General features: G+C 50.1%; 2 protein-coding genes across 4 annotated transcripts in view; both read left to right on the top strand.

Moving 5' to 3' along the window:
- NOS1AP (nitric oxide synthase 1 adaptor protein) overlaps positions 1-2,220 on the top strand; it is a 43,361-nt gene extending 41,141 nt beyond the window's left edge. For all 3 annotated transcript variants that reach the window (XM_071565214.1, XM_071565215.1, XM_071565216.1), the window contains exon 12: positions 94-2,220. In XM_071565214.1, the coding sequence (XP_071421315.1) occupies positions 94-574 (481 nt within the window). In that variant the 3' untranslated portion in view covers positions 575-2,220. The remainder of the gene's footprint in view (positions 1-93) is intronic.
- A 579-nt stretch (positions 2,221-2,799) lies between these two features.
- Positions 2,800-17,499, top strand: UHMK1 (U2AF homology motif kinase 1). The gene is made up of 8 exons (XM_071565027.1): positions 2,800-3,215; positions 4,508-4,800; positions 7,573-7,764; positions 8,129-8,223; positions 9,143-9,219; positions 12,423-12,521; positions 13,456-13,544; positions 14,002-17,499. The coding sequence occupies exons 1-8, from the start codon at positions 2,924-2,926 to the stop codon at positions 14,146-14,148; spliced, it is 1,284 nt and encodes a 427-aa protein (XP_071421128.1). The 5' UTR covers positions 2,800-2,923; the 3' UTR covers positions 14,149-17,499.
- The last annotated feature ends 185 nt before the right edge of the window (positions 17,500-17,684 follow it).

Consider the following 17,684-nt stretch of genomic DNA (forward strand, 5'->3'; position numbering starts at 1 on the left):
TATCCTGCGGTGTGCACCCCTTGGTGGGGCCACTGGACAGGCTGGAGGGGCCTCAGCATGGGACTGTATGTGACTTTGTCTCTGTGCTTGCAGGGCTGTGGGGCTGGATGCCTTTCCTCGGCTGGACCCTCCCCCTCCCATCACCAGGAAGCGGATGCCACGTGCCCTGAAGACCCCGCAGGACATGCTCATTGCTCCACAGCCAGAGGGCACCAGCACAAGGAGTAGCACAGAGGAGCCTCCAGCACCTCCCGCAGACCATCCTGACCTTGCAGAAGAGCAACTGGAGATTGGGGGCCCATCCCCTTCAGAATGCCCTGGGGTGCCCAGCATGATAGGCACCACAGAGCCCAGCAGTGGTGCCCTACCTGTGCCCGACCTCATCCATAAGGGCAGCCAGGAGAGCCAGTGGCAAGTGGGTGAGAGGGCCACTGAGATGTCACCCCCCACAGAGAAGCCCTCACGAAGACCGGGGCTTGAGCATGAGCCACCAGGGAGCACAGGGCGGCCCGAGCCACATACTCCCAGCTGGGAGGTGGAGGGGACCCATCCCGACTTACTGTCCTTTGAGTAGCAGTGAGGGAGCCACGACAGGGGCACTGTGGGGGCTGGCTCTCCCAAACATGTCTCTTGTTGCTACTTGCTGTTATTGGGGTCTTTATTTTGGGAGGGGGGAGCCCCAGGGTGGAAGGAGCCGTTGCTGCCCCAGTGTGGGGTGTGGAAAGCTGTGACAACTTGTTTCTCCCCAAATTCCCAGGAGGGGCACAGCCTGTCCTGCCATGGCTTCTGCAGACCCATCCGGGGCCTGTTCACCCTGGTCAGTGCCAAGCTCATGTCCTGCCATGGTGTCACTATGACCCCATCTGCAGCCAGGGGTCATTATGAGCTGAGGACCAAGACAGTGTGTGGGGCCAGAAGTGCCAGCCTGCCCCAACCCCATCAGCTCTGCTGGAGGGAGCATTTCACACTTGTTCCCCATTTCTGCACTGACTGCCTTGGTCCAGAGGATTTTCCAGCTTATGCCATGTGCTTGCCCAGATACCCCATCCCAGGGTGCCAGCAGATTCACCCAGCCCTAGTGTCTGGTGCCAGGGAAGGCATATGTGCCCAGGGCCTTCTCCAAGCACCGACCCCATGGCAGTAATTCTGCTCAGTGCCATCTCTTTGCAGCAGTGTCCCAGATGCAGGAGATCTTCTCATGGTATGGGCTCTGGTGGGGAGCAGGGCTGGACACCTAGGACTGCACAGGTCAGCAGGCTCTGGTGGGGAGCCAAGCTCCTGTGAGACCCCCTTTCAGTTCCTGCTTGTTTGCTGGTCTTGCTCCCGCCATCACAGACGGGACTGACCTGTCCAGGCAGGCAGCCCACTCTGTGTGGGCCACTGCCACAAATCCCTTCTATTTCCTGGGACAGTGATGTCTTGGCGAGACTGGGACACAAGAAGCCACATGGTCCTCTGATACTGCTCTGTGAGTCTATCCCCTTGGATTACAGGAGGGTTAGCCAGTCTGTGGACCCCTGGGCCAGTGCAAGGAAGCAGCTATGAGATGGAACTTTTTGCTTAGTGCTTTTATGCACACCCTCACCACAAAGGTGACTTTGAGAAGAAAAGCTCCGAAGCCTAGATTTGGGCTGGAGGAGTCAAGGAGCTCATGGATGGGCACCTCTGCTTGCAGCTCCTTCTGAGCCATGGAGAGCGGTTGGGCCGAAGAAATGTCTTCCATCACCCAAAGCCATGTTGCCCTGCTGCAGGAGACTGTGAGCATGATCCCTTTGGCCTGGGAGCAGCCACCCATCTCCTTGCTGTCAGCGTGGTGGTGCTGTGGTTGTGCTGGGGCTCTGCAGCTCTCAGCCCTGCAAAAACCCTGCCCAAGAGTGAAGGGGACACAGATGCACAGAGCCTGTGGTTGGTGCTCAGGTGTTACACACTGTGTACAAGGTGATCACATTGTGCACTGCAGGTGCCGCCTCGGACAGGGATCTGTGTATGTGTGTGCTGCCTGGACCTGTGCTGCACTGTAAGCATTGATGGAAACCAGGGCTTGTAGCCCCTCTCTAAGGAACCAGCATCGTCCATCTCTACAATCCCAAAGGAACCTTCCTCTTAAGAGAAAGGTCATCACACTCACCGCTAGTCCAGCCACTCTGTTTATGTTGTCAGGGGGTGTGTGTGACTTGGGTCAAAAGATACAGATTGCACAATAAATTTTCTTTCTTTTTTTACCCACTGACATGTGGCAGTTGCTTGATGGGTGGGGACCCCCTGCACCAGCCTGGCAGCTGCACAAGGGTCCCCCAGGGTCCCAGGAGACTGGTCTGGTGGGGAGCCGGGGTGTGTTGTGGCAGTTTTGCGGTGCCCAGGCTGAGGAGGGGACTTGGCTGCCCTGGTGTGCTTGGCATTGAGGGGTCAAGAGCTCTAGCTGGTGTCTGGGCTGAGGAGATGTGAACCCGAGGGTACTGAGGGTGCAGGAGTCCACTTGTACCCAGTCTGAGGCTACAACGAACGCCAGGGGTACTGATGGTCCGGGATCCGCCAGTGCCGGGGTTACTTAGGGTGCTGGGGCCCACCTGTGCCCGGCCTGAGAGGACCAGACCCCGCCGGTGCAGCGGTACTGAGGCTCCGGGCCCTGGGAACGCTGTGCGGACCGGTCCCGGCGGTGCCGAGGCTCAGGACCCCGGGGGTGCTGGACGGACCGGTCCCGGTGGTGCCGAGGCTCCGGCCTGGGGCCGTTCCCGCCCCGCCCCGCCCCGCCCCGCCCCGCCCCGCCCCGCCCCGCCCCGCCCCGCCCCGCCCCGCCCCGCCCCGCTTCCGGTGTCATGGTGGCCGGAACGCGGCGGCGGGCGGGCCCGAGCCCGGGGCTGCCCGCGGGACAGCGGCGGGGCGGCGGCGGCGGCACCACCGTGATGTGAGGCGGCGCGGAGCCATGTCGGGGTGCGCGTGGGGCGCGGCGCCGCCGCTGCTGGAGGCGCTGGGCCGGCTGTGGGAGGTGCAGGCGCCGCTGGGCAGCGGCTCCTCGGCCTCGGTGTATCGGGTGCGCTGCTGCGGGGACCCGCGGGCCCCCCCCGGCGCCGTCAAGGAGTTCGTGCCGCCACCGGGGCCGCGGCCCGGCCCCACTCGCCGCCCCGGCGGCCGGCCGCCCGCCGCCGACTGCGCCGAGTACGGGTTCCGCAAGGAGCGCGCCGCCCTCGAGCAGCTCCGCGGGCACCGCAACATCGGTAACGCCACCGGCACCTCCGCAACCCCCGAGCCCCGACATCCCCGAGCCCCGGCATCCTTGCAACCTCGGCACCCCCGAGCCCCGGCATCCCCTCAACCCCCGCACCTCCGGCATCCCTGCAACCCCGGCACCCCCGCACCTCCGGTATCCCGCACCCGAGCCCCAGCATCCCCGCACCCCAGCATCCCCATACCCCGAGCCCCGGCATCCCCGAGTCCTGGCAACCCGCACCTTGGTCCCCAGCCCTGCAGCCTGGGCACCCCACGATCCTCCCTCGGATCCCCAAACACCCCTTCTCAGGGACCCTCACAGGCACCCTCTGTTGTTACAGCCCCTACCCGTCCCCCCAAAACAAGTCTCCCCCAGGGTAAACTGATGTCTCCAAACCAACCCTGCCAGCCAGGGAGGGGAACCCCCAACTCCTTTGGGAATACAGGCATCCTCACCCCCAGACTCCCTCCCACTGGCACTGCAACCTGCCCCTTGGGGTTGGCACCCCTGGGTGGACAGGTTTGGGGGCCCTCAGCCTGGGCATCCCAAAGCAGCCTCGCTGTGGTGAGTGTGGGCTCTGGGTATCCCAACACTTCCCGGTAGGAGAGTCTTCAGGTGACATCTCCAGGGTGGGCAGGAAAGATGGGCATCACCCTTTGGGTGGACAGAGCAGGCCACTGCAGCAGGGCACCCCTGAGTCCTGCTTTGGGCAGGGTGCCAGAGCTGCCCTGGCAAGAGCCATTCTGTCTGTGGCAAAGTGTGTGCCTGCTGGCCTGCCTGGCTCTTGGCTGGAGCTCCTGGGCTGCCTCCATGAGTGGGAATGAGCTTGGGAAGGGAGGAAGCCTGTGTGTCAGAGATGGCTGCTGGAAGTGCCCATGTTCACCCGCTGCTGCTATTAAGTGGTTTTTAATGCCATAATATACCTGGACACCCACACAGAGCTTGGGTTCCCCCTGTGCAAGACTTGTCATAGGAAGAGATTGGCATGTCTCAAAAAGAGTGGCACTACATCCAGTGTGCCCACTGGGACCCTGCTTATTCATTTCCCAGACTGTCCTGAGTAGGAGCACCTAGCCCTGTCTCTTTAGTAAAGCCTGGTGGGGTGTTGTGAGACTGACCTGTCCTCCGAAGCCCATGGAGGTGACATGGCTGTTTTTGCTTTGGTGCTTCCCTCTGAAGCTGGTTCTCCATCTGTCTGAACACGACCCATTACAAAACGGCTGAGCTGCCTCCTGCAGCTCTTGCTGTGTAGAGGTGATGTAGGGGATGTCTGATGCCTGTTGCTGTGTCTCGCTGCAGTGACACTGTATGGCGTGTTCACCAACCACTACTCTGCGAACGGCCCATCTCGCTGTCTGCTACTGGAGCTGCTGGACATCAGCGTGTCCGAGCTGCTGCTGCACTCCAGCAACCAGGGCTGCTCCATGTGGATGATCCAGCACTGCGCCCGAGATGTTCTCGAAGCCCTGGCTTTCCTGCACCACAAAGGCTACGTGCATGCAGACCTCAAGCCACGAAACATCCTGTGGAGTGCAGAGGAGGAGTGCTTTAAACTCATTGACTTTGGACTTAGCTTCAAAGAGGGGAATCAGGTTTGGACTGTACTACTCTTGAAGCAGATGGCTCTGTGTTGTGTGGCTCTGTGACGCTTTCAGCTAGTGAGTGTAGGACTTGGCATGACCTGATCAGAGTAGTAGCTGAGCTGGTGCTGAGGATTTCCTGGAAAAGGCTAAAATGTTGTCTGGCCCCCGAAACAGAAGCTAATGTTCCCATTCTCCTTACACGTCTCTGGTTTCTGTTATGTCTTAGCCTTTGTGCTACAAATTCCAGAGTTGATGCACTGAGAAAAGTAGTGTCTCAGCTTCCTGGGAATTTTGTTAGTTTTTATGTGGTCAGACAAGTGGGAGCAGCTGGAAATGTAAATTCCCTGTTATCATCCCTTATCATGAGTATTAGTAGTCCAAGCTTCACCATCAGCTTCCCTAGTCAATTGTGTTATCTCTGACAGTGTCTTTGTGCTTGTCTGTACTTCATCCTATCTTCAGCAGTTCCCTTTTTCAGGAAGTCTGGATGTTTCTTTCAAGCCCATGCTCTGGTTGTGGGTGGGCGGTGTCCATTCTTTACTGACACAGACAGTCTCTGCCTGTTCTACTCTGCTTCTGCATTTGCTGGGCTTCCACTCTCTCTTCTTGCTGTCACTTTTTTGTTTTGATACTACTGTTTTCTGGGTTTGTCCTTGTCCATTTTCTTCTCTTCCATGGCTTCTGATGGAAGCAGGGAGCCTCAGGAGGTTCTGCTGTTGGCTTGATAGAGTTTGCTTTCACCCCTCACTCTCTCAGTAGCAGCCTGTGAGGAGTCTCAGTAAAGCTTTTTCATCAGGTAGTCTCATAGAACATTTGCCTTTGATCACTGGGTGATGGATGGTAAGTCCAGTAAGCGAGCTTGAATTTTTTTATGTTCAAACTTCGTCCTGGCTTGTCCTAGTCTATGCACTCTTCTCTTTTAGAGGTATTAAATTCATAGACTTTTTTTTACTGGTTTATCTGGTATTAACAGTACAGCTCACTGATTGTGAATATCAGGGGTTTGTGTGGGTGACCTGTCTGTGAATTCTTTGGTACCCGAGCTGGTTTTAATATTTGGACTTCTTAACTCCTCCATGTTGTCTTCAGTTCTCCCACGTTCTTGGCTGAGTTTGTGCTGGTGATCTCTTGCTGTCTGTCAACAGAATATATGCTCCTGGTGTCCTGTGTGTAATGCAGATATTTTTTATTTAATTCAAGTATGTGTTTTGCTGCTTGCTCTGTGAGTCACATTGTAATAGGTGATCAAATGTTTTATTTGTTTTCATGGTTCCTTGCAATCTCCTTTCTTTGGGCTGAGTTTCCTTTTCCCTTTCTCACAAACACACTGGCTGTATGTGGTGAACCTTCGGACCCTGTTTTGAATGTGCACCAGCTATCAGTGTCTCCGCCCACCCCTGCCTTGGGCAGCAGCTCATATGCATGATTTCCTTATCTGGGTCAAAGACCATTCTACTTTTATTTATGACAGTCCTGACGAGCTTATACTTACATAATTTTCCTGACATTACTGTTTTAAGAGAGAATGGCTGTACATACAGCAAGGTCTCAATCACTTGCAGCTCAAAATGCTTTAGGTTGTAGGAGTGAAGTTCTCATCTTTTTGCTGGTGCCATTTATCATGGTGTTTTCTCTGTCTCTAGATGTTGTTTGGTGGAGCTGCCAAAATGCTGCTTTTGCCATGCTGGAAGTTCTGCTCCCTGCTGATAGGAGGAGGGACACTGATGAGCAGTTTGTGTGTGTGGGTTTTTTGGGTTTTTTTTTAGTTCATAAACCACTTTTGAGCTCTGTTGCCAGAAAATGTCTTCTGTAAACTGTATTTTTAGTCAGAGAACCAGATAATCTTTGTTTGACTATTTTCTTCTACTAAATTCCCAATCCTGTGCCTTATTCAGGAAGTAGGCTTGCATATTCTTCTGTCATTCTTTTGAGTTGCATCAGTGTGTCTAAAACAAGCCTTCCCACGTTAAAAACACGCCACATGCAGTTTGTCTTTGGACACTTGGCTAGACAAAAGCCACCAGCTGACTGACCAGGTATTGCCTGGGAGCAGGAGTCTGGACTGGAGCCTTTGGAGCAGCCCCTTCAGCCAGCATTTGTGTGGTCCTGTAATTTCCTGTTCTCTTTGAAGCAGGCAGTGTGTGGGCATTTTCTTCCACTGTGCCAGCCACGGCAGCTGGGCAGGTATTGATTGCTGCAGCACTTGAGGCTGCGAGGGAGAGAAGGAAGAGGTGTGTGGGAAGCACCTTTGATAATTTCCTTGTCTGAGCCATGCTTCGTTCTTTTAATGTTTTGTTCCAGGGAACATCAGCACTTGAATAATAGCAGCACTTGAATAATAGCAGCAGTTACTGATCCTCACTTCTCAGACAGGGCTGTTGGTGCTCTCATACAGCCAGCGTGGGAGTGTAGTGTGGATGTTCAACCCTTATCCCGAAATTTCTAGCATCTTCTGCACTTACGAGAGGTTAAAGGGCCAGTCTACAGTGACATTCAGCCTCTTCCTCTCAACAGTGCTGTCTTTCAGAGAGGTCAGATGTTAGTAGGATGCCTGCTGTTTTGCTGGGAGATATTTTCTCTTCCAGACAGTCTTTTTTTTTCCTCAGCACAGCAGTATAGGGAGTTGAACCGCCTGCCTTGCACAAGGCTGTACAATGCTCTCTGTCAATTTAGCAGTAGTATTTTAGCACCCTGTTTGGAAGGATATCTCTGAATTGATTTAATGATAGACTGGAGAACATGATTCTGGAAAATTAACTTTGAATGTTTGATCTCCTGTAGGATGTGAAATATATTCAAACAGACGGGTATCGGGCTCCAGAGGCAGAGCTGCAGAACTGCCTGGCGCAGGCAGGGCTCCAGAGTGAGACGGAATGTACCTCTGCTGTGGATCTATGGAGTCTGGGAATCGTTTTACTGGAAATGTTCTCAGGAATGAAACTGAAACATACAGTCCAATCTCAGGAATGGAAGGTGGGTGTGAGAGAGCTGCTGTGAGCATTTGTGCTTGCACCTAACAACTCCTCCTGCTTCTGGTTCATAACCTGGATTTGTGAGGTAGCATCTGGCAATGAAATAGTGTTTCCAGGATGTTTCTCTAATCCTATTGCCTTGAGGATTAAGGTTCCAGAGCCTTAAAGACCCACCTGCCGTGTGGGACTGGCATGTCTGAATGCTGCCTGTGTTCAGGTTACTGAAAGATGAGGCATTGGAGATGTCTCACAAAACCCTCCAGTACTACAGACCTTTGCATCCAGTCCAGAAAATGGTGGGATATTGCAAGGTTTGCATTGGTCTGGTTTTTACCTCCCTAACCACTGTTTCTTTTTCTCTGCAGACAAATAGTTCTGCCATCATTGATCGTATATTTGCCAGTGAAGGGGTGGTCAATTCAGCCATTCCAGCTTATCACCTCAGAGACCTTATCAAAAGGTATCTTATATTTGCTAGCTGTTGCTTAAACATCTGTACAGTCAAGCCTGTAGGCTTGCTCTTGGAAACTTAAGAGCCCACACTTAACACTTGTTTTTTTTTTTTTTTTAATCTCCCACTGTGCTGGTGAGGAGTGCAAGCATTAGCAGAAGTGTTTTGGTTCCACTGATTTTGGCACAGTTTGGAGTAAGCACGTAAAGAGTATCAGTCATGATGTTGATCATTTGCTGCGTTTAGCACTTAGAGCCAAGAGGTTATATTTAGAGAAAACCGAGGACTTTGCTGCTTTTGGGAAGTGTTGTCAGAAACAAGGGAGGGGGGCAGAAAGTGCTGCTTTCCACTGCTGTCAAGATTCAAATGCACTTGTGAAACTTTCCTGAGAAGTCTGCCAAGGGGATTGTTTTTCCTGTCCTGTGACTGTGCTCTGAGGCTACAGAGTGAATGAGGACACAACTTGGCAGAAATAGTATTGGGAGCCACTGGTAAAGCCAGGTAGGGCATGTTCTCAGGCAAGCCCTGGGCTATTAGCTGCTTTAAATCCCATTTGTGGAAAGATGTGGGAGCACCTTGGAGTGTGATCACTTTCATGAGGCTGTGTGTATGCCTGAGATGTGGACTGAATGGCTGGAGGAGGTGGTGCTGGAACATGCTGTGTTCTTTGTAAACTTATAAATAAGCACCTTCCATTATTTGGTGCTGGGAGACATCAAGAAGGAAAGCCTGCTCTGTCATATACCCAAAATGCTTTCAGGGCATCCTTCTGGTGTGCTTCAGCTGCACATTGAAAGGTGTGCTTCTCACTCTTGTACCACAACCACCCCAAAGACAGGCTATTCCTCTGTACTAGCTTCCAGCTTGAGTGCAATTTCTCTGTACAGGAATGTCCCATGCAAGAACATAAATGTGTCTTCTTTTCCAGCATGCTTCATTGTGACCAAGGAAAGCGAGCCTCTGCTGAGAAGGCTTTGTGCAGCCCATTCTTCAGCATTCCCTTTGGTAAGCTGTGTGTGTTGCTCCTGCTTAGGGCTCTCAGCATGTCCTGGAAGCAGCACAGATTGCAGTGAAACTGTTGTTTCTGGTTCAGGCCTCTTTGCTGCTCCTTTGTGACTCTTGCCAGCCCTCGGCGGTACCGCAGCAGGCAGGTCAGAGTGATGCCTGTGCTCTCAGTGCTGCCCGGCCTCTCCAGTCCCATGGGCTGTCACTTTTACCTGCTTGGACTCTCATTTAATTCTGACCATGAGTGTACTGACAGCAGCATTCATCTGAGGGGACAGAAATAACAAAGATATTACCTAATATTGTGACCAGTGAGGTGCTTTTGAAGAGTGCAGTGCTGTTTATGGTGAGTGGATGGGTTTTCTCATGCCAAGTGTTTCCCAGTTCAGAAGTTGCTGGGATTGTGAGTGACTAAGGCCGTGGCTGGTGGTGGCTTGTGCACAGGTCAGACAGTCCCAGTGCATTCTCAAGGCGTGAGCCTATTTTTGCAGGGACTGTCCTGCCTCTTCTGGAGCCTGTGTGGCAGGTCACAGACAGATGTCACTGTCACTTTCATCTGTCCCTTTAATTTAGTGAAATAGTGGTGTTTTCTCAGGACCTCCCATGTGGGTTGCAGGTGGTCAGGAAAAGGTAGGCTGAAATCTCCATTTAGGCTCGTGTCTGTCCCTTCAGAGCTTGTCTTCTTTCAAGAACACCCGTGAAGAACTCTGCATCCAGCTTTTCTGCAGTACAAATTAACACTTCAGGCATCCAGTTTCTGGATGGGCTAGGATTTCCCCTTGAATCTTAGCCTTGATTTTCTTAAGATCCTGGTGTACCTTGCAGCAAAGGTCACTAAATATTGCTTCTTATAGATACTGGTATTTCTGTGTATTAGTTAAAGGTAACAAACTCATTCCTGTCTTCAAACTTCACTTGCATCTCAGAAACTAGGAATGTGTAATCAAAGCTGTTTTCCATGGCTGAACCCTGCAGCCAGTATTGCTTTAGAGCAGAGGGAATAGTATGTTGGCAGTGCTTTCTGGTCTACTTTTAAACACACAGACCTCTAACTGTACTGAGGAAGGTGCTTCTGTGGTTAGTGCTATGAGTTTATATAACAGCTTCCATTTTTCTTAGTTCACTTTTCTGGTTCTTTTCTTTGCCAAACTTGTGCTTATGCTTGTCTGCACAAAGAAGCCTTTACTGTTGCTTTCCTAGCAAGTCAGAAAATTATCTGTCATTGCCTTTCACTTGGACACAGCTTTTCTGTTTAGAGCAAAGACAGTTGAGAATGGCTTTCCTTGTGCCAAGTCTTGAGTTTGCAGTTCATCAGCTTCTTTCCTGTGTTGTCAGTGTGCTTGGTGTCACCTGGCATTTGAAGAGAAGTAGAGGGACTTGGCAGAAAAGTACCTCCTAGGGCAGAAAAGTATTGCAAGAAATGCATTCGTCACTTAGTTACAAGAAGACCAGGTGGCTCTGAGTTCTAGGGGTATTAGGAAAATTGTCTTCACTGAAAGGGTTGTCAAGCATTGGAATAGGCTGTCCAGGGAAGTGGTGGAGTCAGCATTCCCAGAGGTATTTAGAAGATGTGTAGATGTGCCACCTGGGGACATTGTTTAGGGGTGGACCTGGCAGTGCTGGGTGGGACTTTATCTGAAAGGTCTTTTCAAAACTAAATGGTTCTGTGAATAAAAGGGGCAGCATATAAGACCAAGGTGACACTTAAGTATTCTTTCAGTACCCAGTTCATGTGCTGTCTCTTGGTTGCAAATAGTCCTGTGGAAGAATGGTCCTAAAAGTTTGCTTGGAGCTGGAACATGCCTGGTTCCAGCTGCTCAAGGCAGCGCTTTTCTTCAAAGGGCTGCCCTGAATGCTTCCTGGCATTGTCTAGACTGATAAGGCCTTTTGCACTCTTAAGCTTTTCATAAGGTCTTTTCTGTGTCAGGCAGGAGGAGATTTATAACATCTGTACTTGCCTTGCATCTCTTCTCACACTGTGAGATCAACATCTTCTGTCTGCACCTGGCAGAGATGTCAGCTCCCTCATATGCATTGTGTGCTTAGCTTGGAAAAGTATTTCCTAGGAAATAATAGCCCACTTTGCAAACGTGGTTAGAAGGCTCAGACTGCAGAACTGAAGGTACTTCCCTTTTCTCTCCCCTCTCACTGTCAAGTGAGAGCTGTGAGGTACTGCTATTATGTTCAGCTGCTGTAGCTGCCAAAACAAACACATTGACACTCTCTAAGTACTGCGAGCTGGGCTCCCTTATCTTAAATTCATGAGTGGCCTGCCAGTCCTGTCCAGGAACATGAAATCAAGGTTTTTTTCCTTGAGGAGTGACACTGTCCCTGCAGCTTTGAGTTTATAGAGGGTATCATATGGGACTCTTCATAGTTTACCATTAGCCTTTCCACCTTGACTGTTTCCTTCTCCCACAGTGGTATCTCTGCTGCACTGTTCTGGGCCATCCTGGAGCTGCTTGTTTTCTCGAGCCAAGTGTCCCAGGTCCAATGCCCTAAAGGTTTTATTTCTGCTTCTGTGAAGTTTATAGGATCACTGCTCACCCACCTGGTGGCCACACCTGATTCTACAGCACTGCATTGTTTAACTAATCAAATAGTTTTCCCCACTTGTGTTGCAAGATTGTGTAGTGGTCTTCAAACCAGTGGATTGCAGTTGGATTTTGAAGAGAGAAGGTTTAGACACTGTTCAGGGAAGAAGTGAAAGGTATTCCAGGGAGATCTGAGACCTCTCCCATTGTATAACTTAAGAATTGGAGTTAGAGAAGCTGGCCAGCCTGTTTTCAGCTTGTCTGGTAGCAGTAACAGGAGAGGCAAGTTCCAGAGTAGTTCTTTCATCATCTCACATCTCCATATATGTGGGGTAGTTTGTTCAACGAGCATGGCTCTTGAGGTCATATCAATTTCTGAGACTGAACTAAGTAGACATAACTAGTCTTAATTTTAAAACCAATTTCAGGTGCTGGCCTCAGAATAATTGCAGAGTGCACTGAACCCTTTGAACGAGTCTCTCCTGCACAGGTGAAGACAAATTGGAAACAGAGAACAGACTGTAAATGCAGCTAACAGAGCAGAGAAGCAAAACTGTACTGAAAAGAGGAATAAGTGCTTGTGTATCATAATGTATATTGAGTCAACTTCCTGTTTTCTTGTTTCTTTGACTTTGATTTCTTTTCTTTAATTCTGTGGATGTTAAACAGCTCCCCATATCGAAGATTTGGTGATGCTCCCCACGCCTGTGCTGAGGCTGCTAAATGTTCTAAGTGATGCTTCTCTGCAGTGTGAAGAGGAATATGAAGGTTGGTACAAGCCATGCAATTCCCATATAGCCACGTTGTCTTACAGATTCTGTTTTGTTTGCTTCTGGGGATGTGAGAGTAAGGAGGCTGAGCAATTAATAGGCACAAGAACAGACAAGAGCTGCTCAGCTGAGATGTGGTACCAGGTGGGTCAACTGCACCAACAGAGAATAGACTAAGAGATGGAGAGAGAACACAGAGATTGTAGGAAGTTCTTGAAGAATCCCAGATTTAAAAACAAAAAAGAGGTTTATTTTTATTTGCTTCTTCGTTTAAATGCCCAGAGATTTCATTATGTGTTTGTAGCTCTGAGCTTCTGCTGGATGTGTACAGGATTCTGAAGCCCAGTAGCACACGTCCTTAAAAATTTGCTAATGAGCTTATCCAGGATTGCAACAGAGAACTGCAATATCTCACTGAAGCTCTTAAACTGTGATAGATGGCTAGGCATGTTGGTGAAATTTACATTTCTGCTTGTTGTCAAATCCATGTGAGTGGCAAAAGCTAGAGAGCTCTAGGAATACAAGTTTAAATGTCAGGTTCTGCTCACATAAAGACAGGCTTGTGGCAGCTACTGTAGTTCCCCTGCTCTAAGTGCCATGGCAGGCACTCGTAAATCCAAAATGTTTTAGCTACTGGGAGGCCAGTCTTTGTGTGCAAGGAAAAGCACTGTTCATGTGCTCCAAACCCTGCTGATGGAGGTTCGCTGCCTGCAGGGCTGTGTTCCTGAGCCTCAGTTCAGACACTTCCATCTCGTTATGTGGCCATTAAACAGCATCAACTTTTTGTGGCACTTCCTGGTGGTTTATTTTAAATGGAGAGGAAAAGGCTGTGCATCCACTGAGTGTTCTTGATGTGTTCATTTCACCTTCATTGGTTTCTTGGCTCGTCCTAGTTTGCAAAGTGAAAGACAACCAGCTCTTTCCTTTCTCAGATATCCTGGAAGACATAAGGGAGGAGTGTCAGAAATATGGACCGGTGGTTTCCTTGCTTATTCCAAAGGAGAATCCTGGTAAAGGCCAAGTAAGTGAATGGAGGGAAGAGACTGTGTATTCCTACATACACTCCATATGCTGCAGAACTGCTGTTCGGTGCCTGGAAATTTCCTGGCTGGTGGCTGTGCTAAAAATAGATGGTTATTTTGAAGGACAGCACAGGTTCCTTCCTGGTTATGTAAGATTGCCCAAACAACTTTAGCAGGGGAATTGGGATATGGTGTGGAAGGGTAGAAGCCAATGGGTAGGAGAGGAAATACTGAGGATGAAAAGCATCATCATACTTTCTTCCACCTTAATGAGGAGCAGGAGATGAAATTCCAGTTCAGAGGTGCAGCTTCTTCCTTTTTAGTTCCAATGGTCTTTGCTCAGCCAAGGATGGAGGGGAAATACTTGTTCAGGAATGGTTTTCCCAGTTGCAGGGGTGGGGAGGGAGTGAGTGGCATAGTGCACTTTAAGTCCTGTTTCTCCTCTCTCTCTTTCAGGTCTTTGTTGAATATGCAAATGCTGGTGATTCCAAAGCTGCCCAAAAAGTGCTGACTGGAAAGATTTTTGATGGCAAGTTTGTTGTGGCTACGTTTTACCCACTGAGTGCCTATAAGAGAGGATATCTGTACCAAAACTTGCTGTAGGCAGTAGCAACAATCAGGAGAGTTGTCTTGCTCCTCTTCCTCACGTTTTACAGTTGAATGTGCGAAAGAGCTTCCTAGCCCTGCTTTCGAGTCATCTGTGAAGGAGAGATGCAAAGGACTTGAATGGGCTTTGAAACCTTTACTGCTGCTTTGTGATGTGCCGAGGAGGCCGGGATGGCTGTCAGCGTGTGCTTGTGTGTGTGTTGTGCTTGCTCATTTACAGGGGGGGTGTGGCTCTGCCCCAGCGGGTGCTCGGGTAGCAGGAGCAGTGACAGTGGGAGCCTGGCAGGCCAAGCAGATCTTGGCAAGCTCTTTTCAGTGATTTGAAGTGAGGCTAAAGTCTTGGCCTTAGCACTGGACTTGGCTCCAGGGAGAGAATTTCTCTGTTAAGCTTTCCTGTAACACATGAGCTCTTCTCCAGTGTGGGAGAGGAGGGAGAGGAGGAAGGCTTCCCTGCTTTTTGTTGACACCTATAATAAATACAGAAGCAAAAACATCATCCTCTCTAAACCAGACCAGGAGGACTTTTAAGTCTTCTCATCACATAGAGCAAATGGAGGCTGTGAAATCAGATCTGCTGAGTCTGTGGGGTTGCCCTGTCACCACGATCCAAGCAGAGCCATCTGTCTGGGCTAGGGCAGCGAGGCATGAATACCACTGCCTGTGGGGAGCTCAACTTGTTTGTATGTCGGAGGTAGGCCAGGACTGATGGTGGATACCTGGTCAGAGCAATGCCAGCCTCAGTCCCCACACAACCTGTAAGCACTTTGTAGCCTGAGGTGATGTGAAAACCCTGCTGTGTGGAGCCATTCTAGCACATACCCTGTGCTGGCACTGATACTCCCGAGCTCTGATGCCAAATCATCTGTAATATGTAAGCGTCTTTAGGTGACATTTTTGGAAAGGAGTGCTAGAGCACACAGTATTCTTTGTGTCTCAGCAGGACTCCTGCCCTGCAAGTCTTACAAGAACAAATATTTGTCCGTTGTAGGTCCCATGCTTGGCTTTTCTGTGCTGTGCGTTTTGGTTTTGCATTAACCCATTGGACTTGTAGATTAGAAGCACTGACACTTTTGGTCCTTCATAGGTGACACAAAGGGCCTGAGGCAATCTGAGATCCTGTATGGAAAGGGCTTAAGCAGTCATCAGACTGGCTAGGAGAAGGTCTTTCCCACTATCAAGAGAAAACAGCCACGTGCTTTTGGGGAAAAAACCCTGGGCGAGCAGCATCACTGCTCCCCACAGAGCATGCTCTGCTCATGTAGCTGCCGTGCTCAGGCAAATGCTTGCACAGCTGCTGGTGTGGAGTAGGCAGTCAGTATTTCACAGGGTGTCCAAACCTGTAACCCAGCAGAGCCTGTCTCTGCAGGGTGGGCACTTAACTCCTGATGAGCACAGGGTGAAACAGCTCTGCTTAGATGATGACCAGCTTGTGGCTGATGGTGGCTTGTGGCCCTGGTACCAGTTTTAGTGAGGAGGAAAGCCCTCCTGAATTCTTTTCTCCAGCTGAAATAGTTGCAGGCAGCTGCCTGAACCATCCCTGACCTTCCCTGGCATAATACCTGAATTACCTTGCAGTTTACTGTTTGCATCTTGCTGATGCTGGACTTGCTGGAATCCTGCACTTAAAAGTTCCTCTTGATTTTTTTGCCCTGTGTGTGGTGTGTCAGAAGATCCAATGTCTGTAGCATTTCACGAGTCTGAGTTCCACTCTGTGCTGGTGTATAGTCCTGTCTACTGTGGCCCTTCCCAAACTCCCCGAGAAAGGACCAATCTCTGAATTCTTCTGTTGCCTTTGAGATGGTGGGCTTGCCAGGGAAAAAAAAGCCACAATGAATTTTAAGGTGTGATTTGCTGATCATATTTTTCTGGGAATGATGCTACTTTGGTGTAAATAGCTGTTAACCAGCTTTGTGTAGATGGGGTGTGTGATTCATTGCTTTTAATTTAACTGTCCTTGCAGTGAAGCACCTTTTAGTGTCTGGGAGGAATTGGGTGATTAACTGGGTGAGGGTTTTTACTAAGTGAAGAGCAGTGTTAAAAGTATTAGTAGGCATTGACTGACCTCCTCAGCTCTGGTTGTTGTTGTCCCTGATAGGCTAAGCCAGGGGTCAAAGCACTTTGGTCCAGACATGCACATGTTGAATGCCATCGTGTCAGCAGCATTAAGCTGGCAAGAACAGACCCAAGAGTTCCTGCCCCACTGAGTGCCAGCCCATGTGGGGACACAGGAAGTTCCCCTGGTTGCAGGACGTGAGATCTGTCACCTACAACAGTACCGGGAGAGGGAGATGGAGGTGCAGAACTTAAATGTCTTTTAAGTTCTCCCATGCATTTCTCTAGGATCATGAGCTGCTCTGTAATCTTTCAAGCATATCACTTTTCGATCAGAATTATGCTTTGGATTTTCAACTAAAGAGCTGTGCCAGGATTAATCTTAAGAGAGGAGCTACAGCCCGTTCTTGCAGCATGGTAGAGCTCCCTCACCAGAAGCTGGATGGGGTTTTGTTCAGCTGCTTTAACAGGAGTTAAATAAATCCTCAAGATGCTACCAGATTTTTTTCTCCAGATACTCATTGACCAAGCTTGAGCACTGAGCTGGGGAAAAACCCCAGAGCTGCTTTTCATTTTCCTCCTGGCAAGAGCTTAAGATGCTGATCCCTGTTCTGTCACTTGATTCACCTCTCTGCAGGCTGTGGGGTACAGGGAGATTTAGCAGCATTTATTGTTATTCCTCACCCTCTGCCTTCAAAGACTTTTTCTCGCAAGATGAAGCCTATTTTGGTGTCTCAGCAACCTAGTGGTGGCTTGGTATGAGTTTTAGCTCTGCTAAAACCTACGAGTTTCTTAACTCTAGGTAATCTGAAGTGTGCATGGTAATTCAATCCAAGGTGTCTGTTGTGGTGTGTGCCTGGGTGGACCTGGCTTCCCTAATCTCCAGATTACTGCCTGCTTGAGGTGCAGAAGTGTTGAGGCTTTCCACTCAGATGCTTGCTGGGTTTCCTGGTCTGTGCTGCTCCCTCCCAACAGCCCTTGGTGTGGCACAGACCTACGTAGTCCTACCTTAGTTGTAGGTGTTTAAATCACTGGCCAAAGCACAAGTCAGCTCCGATCTAGCTGTATTCCTAATTTTATTCTCACTGGTCTCCAGCCTCCTGACAACATAGCCTAAGCACCGTATTGCACCTGGGTAGTCTTTCCAGCGGGTTCAGTACTTTTCCCGCTGTGCCGGATCCTGTAACCACGTGCCTCCCTTCGGGTTAGATGTCAGCTGTTGTATCCCGTCACGCACCGTTGCTGAGCAGATGTGTGCTTGATAGAGGTGATTAATAAACGATGCTTCAGTACGAAGTGGTTGCCTAGCGTGCTGTTCTTGTGGGACTGATGGTGAGAAACCACATAAGTAGGCATGTCCTCTGTCATTCTGTTCCAGGGCCTCAGTCTGGGGGGACAGGGCAGTGACCCAGCCGTGGTGGTGCTGCTATTTGTGCGTGGCGCCCGTGGCTGTCTGAATTTACACACCCTGTGCGAGAGAA

Source organism: Pithys albifrons, chromosome 10 (genome assembly GCF_047495875.1).
Source record: "Pithys albifrons albifrons isolate INPA30051 chromosome 10, PitAlb_v1, whole genome shotgun sequence".
NCBI lineage: Eukaryota > Metazoa > Chordata > Aves > Passeriformes > Thamnophilidae > Pithys > Pithys albifrons.